Source organism: Ranitomeya variabilis, chromosome 3 (assembly GCF_051348905.1).
Source record: "Ranitomeya variabilis isolate aRanVar5 chromosome 3, aRanVar5.hap1, whole genome shotgun sequence".
Taxonomy (NCBI): Eukaryota; Metazoa; Chordata; class Amphibia; order Anura; family Dendrobatidae; genus Ranitomeya; species Ranitomeya variabilis.
The window spans coordinates 372,929,680-372,942,190 of NC_135234.1; the positions used below are offsets into that span (position 1 = coordinate 372,929,680).

At 43.4% G+C, this 12,511-nt stretch overlaps 1 protein-coding gene across 4 annotated transcripts in view; it reads right to left on the reverse strand.

Moving 5' to 3' along the window:
- VAV1 (vav guanine nucleotide exchange factor 1) overlaps window positions 1-12,511 on the reverse strand; it is a 157,587-nt gene that overhangs the window by 37,238 nt on the left and 107,838 nt on the right. For all 4 annotated transcript variants that reach the window (XM_077295973.1, XM_077295972.1, XM_077295971.1 and 1 more), the window contains 4 exons: window positions 12,349-12,435; window positions 9,474-9,559; window positions 8,037-8,169; window positions 3,267-3,376 (listed from right to left, as the gene is read on the reverse strand). In XM_077295973.1, the coding sequence (XP_077152088.1) occupies window positions 3,267-3,376; window positions 8,037-8,169; window positions 9,474-9,559; window positions 12,349-12,435 (416 nt within the window). The remainder of the gene's footprint in view (window positions 1-3,266; window positions 3,377-8,036; window positions 8,170-9,473; window positions 9,560-12,348; window positions 12,436-12,511) is intronic.

Sequence of the window (12,511 nt, forward strand, 5' to 3'; positions counted from 1 at the left end):
CTACGGCTTTATTATTACATGGGTAAGATATCACTCCTAAATATTGATATTGCAACACCAAGATGGAAAAGTCATTATGGAAATCACGAGATCGATAGACACATTAATGATACTCAAATGAGGAAAATGGATAACTACATACCATTTTTCCAATCTGAAGTGCATTTGGAGCGCCCCACTAGGGCCTTTGGGTACTCGGTACCGGGCCGGTTCTTAAAGGGATGTGACACGGTGGCAGTGACCAGGTCTGTGGCCCTGGGCATCCAATAAAAGAGGTTGAAGTAAATGAGAAATAAAGTTTATAAAGTTTGTTCGTGACGCCACCTGTGGTATTCGGTCAGGAATGCCCGACACTGCTTAAAGGGGTCCACTGGGATGATGTTATGGCAGCAGGGATGGTATGGCTTCCCACCGGTGAAGCTGGGTCCCCAGGGCTCCCGGTGTAGTAGATAAAGATGGTGTAGTGCCAGAAAGAACTAGAGGACACAAGGTTGCAGTCTCTTTACCTTTTACTGGTGTAAGGCAGCCACAGTCCAGGGTACGGATCACAGGTGCTGGTGTGGTCTGGCCAGCTTGGAAGCGACTTAGGAATCCCTCTGACCAGGTGGGGTTGGGAGCCTTCCCTTCTGTGCTGTGTTGTAGTCCCTTGCTGCCTTAGGCCTCACACAAAGTCCTCACTTTCTCTCTGTCCCTTGAAGTAGGACACTACCCGCATGGCAGGCAGTGCAAGCCTTTTTACAGGGGTCTCTCAGTATGACTCCGGGCTCAATGTGCTGCTGTGCCTTTGGGTGTTAAAGGTGGGCAGGCAAACTGCGATCTCCTGTCTGACGGTTTCTGCTGTGGGGCATACAGTTACTCCCACAACCTCGGTCTTCTGGCTACCGGTATTCTGCGCTTCAGCGTTGAGGAAGCTCAGTCACCGATTCCCTCCAGCTCTTTACTTCTCCTGTGCCTCTCTTCCCCTTTCAGTCTCCTACAGACTGCTCTGTTTCCCTCTCCTTCCAGGAGCTGCAGAACCACTCATCTGCATACTAAGAGTAAATGTTCCAGCTCCTTAAAAATGTTTTTCTTCATTGTCCAATAGTTAAAATATCATAGTATTATTTAACTATTGGACAATAAAGAAATTTTTTTTAAGGAGCTGGAACATTTACTCTTTGTATGCTGTGGATCATGCCTAGTCCTGACGGAGTTCCGAGCACCGGTGGCGGTCAGTAGGCTGGATAGGGTTTCACGCCCAAATTTTACTTTTTTGAGAACCACTCATCTGCACGGCCCCAGAGTTCCTCACTCAGACTCTCTATGTCTGCTTCCTCTCTCCTCTGTCCATCTGACAGACTGAACCACTAACTCCTCCACCAGACGGAGTATATAGGGAAGTTCCCCTGAATCAAGGTCTCGACCTCCCCCTTCTGGCCTGGAGTCAGAATGGTGTTGCATGTACTGGTTACCTGTTAAAGGAATTCTTCCCTGCTTCCAAGCATGGCATCACCCTCCCCTGGAGGAAGGCAATACCACTGTAACAACCGGTTACCTGAGGTGTTACACTTTCAGCATGGCAAAGCATTCCCTCAGACAACCACTAATAACCTCATTGATAACATGCCAAGGCTTGTAAATGCATGTATATCTGCACGTGGTGCTCATACTCAAGATGTATCAAAAATTTTGTTTACATTTTTTCATCATTTGTATATAATTAGCGTCTTTTAATCCTCTGGTTTACATAATTAGATGACTTTTCCTTCTTGGTGTTGGGATTTTAGTGTTGAAAAGCGTATGTATATGATTCTAAAGTATTTAATGGGTTTTGATTACTGAAACTGTAGACATAGCATATTTTAAAATTTTGATGTGGTGCAATCCTGCATTTATCTTGTTGGGAATGTAGTATGCATACTTGGATTTTGTACCCTTAGATAATTTCGAATATGTATATACAGTGCCTTGAAAAAATATTCACACTCCATGAACTTTTCCACATTTTTGCACTTTACACCCACAAATTAAAATTTATTTTTTAGGGACTTTATGTAAAATACCAACACAATGTGGCAAGTATTTGTGAAGTGTGCATGGTTTTCTAATTTTTTAAAAAAATCTAGAGCAGAAAATTGTGAAGTGCATTTGTATGAAGCCCACTGTAATCTGATACCCCTAAATATCATCTTGAGTGACCAATTGCATCCAGAAGTCACCTACTTGGTAAATTGAATCCACCTGTGTCTCAGTGCCAATCGCAGCATGCTTGTGATTGTTCTCGCATGCCGATTTAGCATGAGAAAATAATCGCAGATGTGAGCTGGCCCATAGAGTAACACTGGGCTATGCAATGTTTTATCTCATAGCACTCGGCCGTATTGTACGGTAGTGTGACACCGGTCTTAGTTGTATACTCCACAAATCTGTCCTTTATTGAAGAATGGCAAGAAGAATGACATTTCTTTTTGGCTAAATGCAAAAGGCTATGTGTGGTCGAAAACTCGCACTGCACATCACACTGAAAACAACTTCCCCACCATCAAACATGGTGGTGACAGCGTCATGCTGTGGAGATGCTTTTCTTCGGCAGTGACAGGAAAGCTGGTTAGATAGGAAGATGCAGCTGAATACAGGACAGTCCTTGATGAAAACCTGTTAGAGGATGCAAAATACTTGAGACTGGGGTGTAGGTTCACTTTGCAGCAGGACAACAACCCTAAACATACTGCCAGAGCTACAATGGAATGGTTTAGATCAATTCATATTCATGTGTTTGAATGGCCCAGTCAAAGTTCAGGCCTACATCCCACTGAGAATCTGTGGGAAGACTTGAAAATTGCTGCTCACAGATGCTTTCTATCCAATCCCACTGGGCTAGAGCTAGGTTGCAAAAAGGAATTGACAAAAATTTCAGCCTCTAGATTTTCAAAGCTGTCAGATGCATATCTGAAAAGACTTGAAACAGTAATTGCAGTGAAATGTGGTCCTACAAAGTATTGACTCAATGGGGCTGTATACAAATGCATGTCACAAATTTCAGATTTATATTTTTAAAATAATTCGAAAAAAATATATAATTTCCTTTCAACTTAAGAAATGCTTGCTACTTTGGGTTGGTAAATCAGATAAAACCCAAATTAAAAACATTTAAGTTTGTGAGTGTAATGTGAAAAAAAAATGTGGAATCGTTCATGGGTATGAATACTTTTTCAAGGCATTGTATATATAACAATGTAATCATGTTTGTCCTGAGTAATTTAGAAATATATATTTCAGTCACTCACAGAGCCATTTCAAACTGTTCCATCCACTTCTTCTTCAGTTCCCGAGTCTTGAAGTAAAGCTCATATCCGTGAGATCCGCGAGAATCAATCAGATAGAACATGTGCGACCACTGAAAGATAAGAGAAGGAAAATGGATGACTGCATGGTATGGATGGTAAAGGCAACTGGACAGTGAGAGCTCATAATGAAACAAGGCTTATCTGATGGATGACTGTTCAAGCACATTACTTTCCCTGCCTAACCAGGGAATTTATAAGCTCCGTTTTTCTTATGCTAGTTAGGCCTTTGACTAGTCGATGAGGTGTATGTTTCCCTTGATTAGTCATCCCTCTGTAGGAAGATGGACTGGAGCGGTGGTGCCTCACTTCTGCCGGTCCCGGAACCATCGGGACTGTCACCATTGTTGCAGGGGGGAAAGCATTTAGACCTGGACGGACCTTTGCACCTGTCTGAAGAGGGCGTGACTGACATAAAAGATGCTGTGCGCGGAAAAAGGGGAGACTCGGTGGGAAGGCAGAGTACGCAACAGGAGACAGTTAACTCTCGCTCCGTGAGGCGACGTCACATCACCACTCCTCACTGCCGTACACTACCTTGCTCCCCTGCTGACCGTGAGAGAATTGACTGTGTGCCTTCACCTAGATGTAGCACTGAATTGACTGCACGTGCCGCTCCTCAGTCTAACGCGGGCGCACGGCCCACTGGTGAACCGGACGATCAGCCGGAGTCATCTGTCGTACATCCTGCCTACGCCACTGAACTCTGCAGCACTCTGGTGTTAACAGAGACTGTGTCACGACTAGTGTTGAGCGATACCTTCCGATATCGGGAAATATCGGATCGGATTGGATCGGACCGATACCCAAAAAATTTCGGATATCGCCGATTCCGATACCGGAAACCAATGCAAGTCAATGGGACACAAATATCGGAATGAAAATAAACCCTTTCTTTCCATGTAGGTTAATTCTACATGAAGGAAAACAACTAAGAATAATGTAGAATGTATTGGGGGAGGTGGAGGAGACATTAAAGGCATAGAGGTTTAGCCCAATCAAATGGAATAGCAGGAATTAAAAAATTTTTTAAGACGTTCGGAGTTACAAAGATATTGACTATGTTAAGCTTTTTTAGATTTTGTCAGATGTTTATGTTTCACTACTTCCATGCTCTTCACCTTCTTTTTTACTTCTCCCACACTTTCTCCTTCATCATCCTCAGCAGCAGCATCTTTTTCATCAACTTCTTCTTCACCTTATTCATCTTCTTCTTCACCTTCTTCCTATTATTCTTTTTTTTACATTCTTCAGATTCTCATTCAACTATTATTCTTCTCCATATTCTACTTCTTCATATTCTTCTTCTTCATCATATTCTTATATGTGACAGGCATTCTTGTAGTTGTTATCTATAAAAGTTTGAAGATTACACCTTCTGTTCTGCCTGTCACGAAAGATTTACAACAGGATTTGTCCGTGCTCAGTTTGGGCTGCAGCAGCAGGTATTTTCCAGGGGCACCATGAGGAGGAACGGACTCACCCCCATACACTGCTTAGTCTTCTTCTGCTTATAATTTAGATAATATCTTTTGCTCTGATTTTTAGTCTTATGCTTAATGTTCTTCTGCTTTTTGTTCTGCAGCTTCTTGTTCTTCTGCTTCTTGGTCTTCTGTCTCTTGTTCTTCTGTATCTTGGTGGTTGTCTTCTTGTTCTTTGTCATCTTCTTCAGGGTCATCTTCTTGGTCTTCTTTGGGGTGGTCTTCAGGGTCGTCGTCTTCAGGGTCATCATCTTCGGGGTCGTCTTCTTTGGGGTGGTCTTCAAGGTCGTCGTCTTCAGGGTTGTCGTCTTCGGGGTCGTCGTCTTCTTCGGGGTGGACTTCAGGGTCGTTGTCTTCAGGGTCGTCGTCTTCGGGGTCATCGTCTTCTTCGGGGTGGTCTTCAGGGTCATCGTCTTTAGGGTCATCATCAGGGAGATCCAGAGTGATTACCAAAAACCATTTCAAAAAGCTTGAACTTGGAAATGTAGCAGAAAGTACAAGAAGGCTGAGGAACTGCCAAGAACCAGCTGACGGTACTGGAACCCGGATGGGTAGCATAAGGTACAAGAGCCAATGGAACTACTGAGGACCAGCTGATGGTACTGGAACCGGTTACTAAGCAGGAGGTACCTGTGCCAGAAAGCACTAGCAATGACCAGCAGACGTTGGTGGAACTCGGATACCGAGAAGGAGGCACCTAATCCAAAGGCACTGCCTGGAACCAGCTGATGTAACTGGAACCAAGGGGGACATATTCAAGATTGACTTCCAAAGAACCAGCTAATGGTACTGGAACTCAGATAGGCAGCAGAAGGTAAACATGAAAAAAAAAGTTGCAAGGCTGCGAGCCGGCCGGAGTTACCGAAACCCACAGTCCTACAGGGGGTGCTTGTCCTATTGGCACTACGGGACCAGCCTTCATTGCAAGGTCCCGCAGCCCTTATGGGAAGCACCTAAACTGCAGGCACCATAGAGTCGGCTAACCCGACCGCAACACGACAGGACAACGTATTGGAGGCAAAGTGACGTTGACACTACCCGGAAACAGCTGGCGTGCTGGAACCAGGCTTGGCAGGAGGGAGTACCCATGCCAAAGACACTGCTGGGAAACAGCTGGCGGTGCTGGAGCCCAGGGTAAATACTAGAAACAGAGTGGAGGCAGAGGCCTAATTGGAGCAAGTTTAAAATCAGTAGTAGTGTGAATGTGGACAGAGCAGGAGAAATTGCTGGACATACAGCAGGGGATCAGCTGACGTTACTGAACCCCAATAACACAGGAGCAAGTGTTGACTGTGCAGACGGCACTTCTGAGCAGCAACTGGCGGTGTTGGAGCCCAGGGTAAATACTAGAAATAGAGTGGATGCACGCTGAGCGGACTACAACCGGAGGTGGCTGCAGAACACACTACAGCATGAGCTGCACTCACACACAGACCTCGCAGACAGCCGTGAACAGTGCAGAGAACTGTGCACTAGCGCTGCAAGGCTGCAGAAAGGCTCCTCTGTCTACTCCTATATAGTGTTTGCAAGCAATCTAGCTGGATACGGATGAAACCACACTAATAGGAGAAATCAGGAAAAATGAGCAGCACTGATTCAAAAAAGGACAATGTATGAAGCAGTGACGCACGCTGAGCAGACTACAACCAGAGGTGGCTGCAGAACACACTACAGCGTGAGCTGCACTCACACACAGAGACCTCGCAGACAGCCGTGAACAGCGCTGCAAGGCAAAAGAAAGCTTCTCACACAATGGTTGCTAAAGTAGCCTGGGTAAAGCACAATAAAGCAAATCGCTAGCTCAAACTGTCCCTCAGAGTCAGAACAGCAGCGTCCTGTCCCTAAGTAAATTCACAGCAGAGTGAACCCAAAATGGCGGCAGCAGCTTTTATAGTGCATCATGACATCATTTCAGCAGCCAATCACAGCCATGCCATTAGTTAACATGCCTAACATGCCTAACAGGATGTGCCCACACTTCTTAGGATTCTCATTGGCTGAATAAAATCAAACTGGCTCAATGCATTATGGGAACTTCCAATTCCGGTATTCGATATTCTAAAAGTATTGGAACTCAGTATTGAAACTCTGATACAGCGAATATCGGTCGATACCCGATATTTCAGTATCGGAATGCTCAACACTAGTCACGACCCATACGTTGCTCCGTCCCCGCAGGACCTCGCTCAAGAGTACCCGGACACACCGTTTCCTTCAAGAGACAGTGCCTCGGTTTCCTTCAAGACCAAGCCAGGGACTTCACGCGCTTTCTGGGGCGCCACCGTGGGAGTATGAGCCTTCACCGCCCTGAAAACTTCACACTGATAAGTTTGCCTGTTGTTTAGCCAACTGTTTAGTTACCCCTGTTTTATGCGTTTTGCTTTTACCTGCCCCCCTTTATCAATAATACTCACCCTGTGTGGAGTATCCCTTGTAATAAACCCTTTAACTGCCTCCTGCTCATCACTGTATCCTGTTTTCCTGCGATTTCCACACCTCTTTGCATGTTATCATTCCCTATGGGCATGATAACATGATTTGCAGGAGCCGGCGTCATCGCCAATGCTCTGCAAACCTAGCAAATGCACGCGGCTTTCTTCAGACATGCCACTGCACCTCTGAAGCAAGGTATACTTCTTGGCTTCAAAGGTGCATTGTGCATAACGGAAAGCGTAGAAAACAGCTCACGTACATCTTCTGCATTTTCAGTCATGTGCACTGTGCCACTGAAGCCAGAAGTGTACACCCAGCTTATGGGGCTTTATGACGTTGATGAATGGAGCCACGTGCATGCGCAAGATTTTCAGGGAGCTGGCGATGATGTCGGCTTTTACAGATCATCTTATTATGTCCTTAGGTGTGCAATAACATGCGGAGAGGGATGTCTAGTCTGGGAAAACTAACACCCCATGGACTAGCCAAAACCTAATTAGCATAAGAAAACGGAACTTATGAATACTTTTTTAAAACGTGGATTTAAATAATGCTGCAGGGTTGGAGGCCATGGGGGATCTGACAGGTTCCTTTTTAATGGCGTCTGTCAGCACAATATGACTGGTAAAACAAAGCACGTGCTCTTGGTGAACAAACAGTTCATTAACTTTTAGAAATTATACGTAAAATCACAAGAATATCATGTTCTATTTTTCTCACCCAGCAGCTCTTTACATTGTTTGCACTTTTAGCTCAGTAAACCTTAATTTATTGGGGAACATTATTGATTATTTTGTACCTTTTTATTATCTTTTTCTCCACATGAATCATCACGGATTTGATAATTTTGAAGCTTAATGAATTCTTTGAGGTCATATGAATCTCCCTTTCTTTTACAGATAAGCAATGCCTGGTCCAGAAGAAAAGCATATCTGAAAAGCACATAGAATGCACGCTGCATGGTAAGATACAAGCATAAGTGAACAACATGACTTACATGACCTGTATGATTTAGGCTATAGGGTTAACCAAGATCATTTTTTTTTCATCTGTTCAGCCTTTAGTTTTCTCTATACTTCAATATACACTAAACCTGTGCATAAAAAATACTTAAATATCTTAAGGGAGTTGTCCACTGCTATCATAACCCCTTTTCGATCTGAATGTTTGGCCCAGTTAAAATAAAAACACTTAGGCCGGGATCACACTACTGTAGAATATGGACGAGTGCTCTGCAATAAAACATCACAAAGCACTCAGCCCAGTGTTAATCTATGGGGCATCTCATATCAGCATTATTTCCCAGGCGTATTCGACGTGCGTGTAAAATCGCAGCATGCTGCGATTGTCACTGAGACTCGGTTGAGACTCGCCAATGCAAGCCTATGGGTGCAACAAAAACTCAGATGCCACACGGACCATGCGGGTGCTGTCCGATTTTCACACACCGATGTCCTTTGAAAAGAGTGAGTGATTTGAACTTTTATATTTTTTTTATATTTTTAAAAACATTTTTTATTACCTTTGGCATGCTTCAATAGTCTTCATGGGAGACTAGAAGCTGCCATAATCCAATCTGTTCTGCTACATACAGCAATGAGCAGATCGCCTGTATGTAGCAGAAACGCTCACTTCCTATGAGCGCCGACCACCAGGTCACCGACAGTGACATCAATAGAAGTCTGGAGACCTCTGGTTGTCATGCAAACCCATCGGTGACCCGCGATCACGTGAACGGGGTGACCGATGGGCGGGTTTTCCGGTGCACTTGCCGGAAGCGCCTTACATGCCGCTGTCAGAGATTGATAGTCGCATTTAACTAGTTAACAGCTGCGAGTGGATCACAATTCCACCCACGGCTTTTAGAGGCACATGTCAGCTGTTGAAAACAGCTGACATGTGCCGGAAAAGGTGTGGGCTCAGTGCCGGAGCCCACATCAAAGGGAGGGAGTCCGACATTGGCGTACTATTACACCCGATGTCGGAAAGGGATTAAACAGGTGAATTTTAACTGTCCTATCCTTGTATTAACAAGAAGATAAGCCGCCATCAGAGGTGATTGCCATTGGCTTGCTCCCCTCATGCCTGTCACACTGTGAATGTCCTACATTAATGGGAATACAAAAATACTGGAATACTGATAATTTCAAAGCATGATGTAATATTTTATATGTTACAGCATGTGATAGCATGTTATGATCAATGACCTGCATGAGATGTTGAGAGGATCATATACCTGTCTAGTTTTGATTTCTTTTCAGCAGTAGTGATTTTCAGCTCACCATCAGTTTTTGGTCTTCCGTACTGAGCAAGCGACTCATTCTGATGGGAGAAGACATTAATGAGGTTAGATTTAAAAATAGTCAGTTTATGATACTTAGACTGGGGAAAACAAATAACAGGACACTGTGCGCAGGTTTACACCTCCTGACTTTTGGCGTTAAACAACCCCTAATCAACTACCTACTAAGGGGAATCTGTCAGTAAGTTTTTGCTCCCTCATCTGAGAGCAGCATAATGCAGGAAAAGAGACCCTGATTCCAATGATGTATCAGTTATGACACAATAGATGTAGGAAAGCTCAGAAAGCAAACCCCGCCTACACCACACCGTTCTGTGTACATTGTCTATTGACAATCAAATAAATAAAGCAACACTCTGTAGCGCCATAGCATGCAAATATGAAATATGAAAATTAAATTGCATTACTGCACTAGAAATATGAAAAATTGAGAATGCTTAGCACATAAATTGGCCAATTCATGTGTACCTGGAAGCCACCTTAAGGCGTTTCTCGTTTCCAGAACCTAACTTAATGCCAATCCTCTCTTAGAATAAAGTCTTCATCTGTATGGGAACTAAATGTGAATCCTCTCTTAGACTGAAATCTATATCTCCGTGGAGGGGTAGAGTCCTGCTGTGATTATATTTGGATGTGACGGTCAGTTTTTTGAAATTTATATTCATTAGCCTTCTGACTGAGCACTCCGCTCTTTATAATCACAGCAGGATCCTCTGTCAGTTTTTTAAATTTAAATTCATTGTCTATTGACAGTAAGCTGCTAATTAGTGGTGGAGGTGGAGTTGGACTAGGATACAGGGAGAGCTGTAGTCCTGTAATGTTAATCTCCTGCTGATAAAACTTTTATTGTACTGAAACAAAACTACAGAGCCTAATAAGTGACACATCACTGAAATCTGTGTCTCAGGCCCTACCTCATGCTGCCCTCAGATTAAATAGCAAAAAACCCACTGGTAGATTCCCTTTAAGATGGTGACTCTAGGAATAAGAATTATGTGAATTAGTTATCTGAATAACTAGGCAAATTGCTGCAACGTTAAAGAGAACCTGACATCTGATACATGTTGCCTGATCCACTGGCGGTATGATTTCAGCCATATATGTTTGACTCTGAAATACTGAAAAACATACTTTCAAAGCAGATCAGGCACCAACACGCATGGGAGGCTAGTTGGACAGGCTGGTCCCTGATGATCGCCCTTTCGACTACTCACCCATAAGGCTAGATCCCCAGCGGCTTCTAAAAGTATGTTTCTCTCTGAAACACTGCAGTGTTTCCAGGTCGGATATACCTGGCTGAACTAATACAGTCAGTATGTGATACATGCTACCCATGGATTGAGCAGATCTCAGGTTCACTTTAAATAAATAAAAAGCTAAGGGTACAGAATTTATATTGAAATTTATCTTAATTGGAACATGGAATCATAATTTTATTGAGTAAAACCAGGGAAAGAAACAGCTTTCCAAACATGCCCTTATGACATTGGCCATAACAAGTCGTGTCTGTTATTACGCTCTTCTTCTTTGATTGACAACTAGTGATGAGCGAATATATTTGTTACTCGAGATTTCCCGAGCACGCTCGGGTGACCTCCGGGTATTTTTTAGTGCTCGGAGATTTCGTTTTCGTTGTTTCAGCTGAATGGTTTACAGCTACTAGCCAGCATAAGTACATGTGGGGGTTGCCTGGTTGCTAGGGAATCCCCACATGTAATCAAGCTGGCTAACAGATGTAAATCATAGGAAAACTAAATCTCCGAGCACTAAAAAATACTCGGAGGTCACCCGAGCGTGCTCAGGAAATCTCAAGTAACAAGTATATTCGCTCATCACTATTGACAACCCTTGGGTCTGTGAGGTCAGCACTAGGTGCAGCACTAGTTGCTTTCCTCCTATTATTGCACCGGAGAAGCTGGGGTGAATGCATCTCGGTTCACTATAGATGATCACAGTAGCTTTGGTTTATAAATACTGATGACCAATAAACACCTACAAGGAAGGTCTAAGGCCATATTCATAGATAGACCCTGATTCTTCAAGACTGGTGTTTTGCATGCCAGCCTTGATGTATAGTGCGCTGAAGTATGATGCGCCAAATTTATTAAGAGGTGTGTGCCTTTACTCCACCTTTGTTCTGCACGTAATGTGTTTACTGGCAGTTTTATATGAGAATTTCACATTTTTTGATAAATCAGAGCCTTGGATTATTCACTGTGTTTTTACCATTAATAAACTTATTCCAGGAAAATATGTTAGAGAGTAGTGATGAGTGAGTATACTCGTTGCTCGGGTTTTCCCAAGCATGCTTCGCTTGTCTCCGAGTATTTCGGCGTGCTCAGGAATTTAATTTATGTCAACACAGTTGCATGATTTGTAAATAGCACTATGCTATTTACCGGTATTTATTTACTGCCTACTGGTGTTCATCACTTTTGTGTGCAAACAAATGATCTAAAAGTAATCCAACCAAAAAGTTTTGTAAAGTTAGACAATAGTCGTAAGATGAATATGTGTAAGCCATTGCCCAACTTGTCTAGCAACAGCTGATCTCCGGAAGAACAAAGCGATTGGCAGACCGGAATCAGACTGGTCCCCGACAATCAGTTGGCCGATGACCCCCATACACATTGCAGTGTCACCTGAACCTGTCAATATCGGTATTAATCTAATGTGTAGGGCAGGATTTAGGTGACACTGTCTAAAAATTAGGCAAATCATTTGTCCTCTCCATCTTGTGTTATTAAGTCATTATATTTAACCCCATAATGCAGTTTTCCTCAGACAGTGTAGCTACATAAACACATACCAGATTTTCAATACAACACTGGAAGTTGGTGATTTGCTTGATTGTCTCATTATCTCTCTTAACTTCATTCACACATTGGGCCAAATCCTATGGTGCAACAAAAACACATTTACTTACAAGGAAAATTAATATTCATTTGTAATTGTGTTACCACCGCAGCACT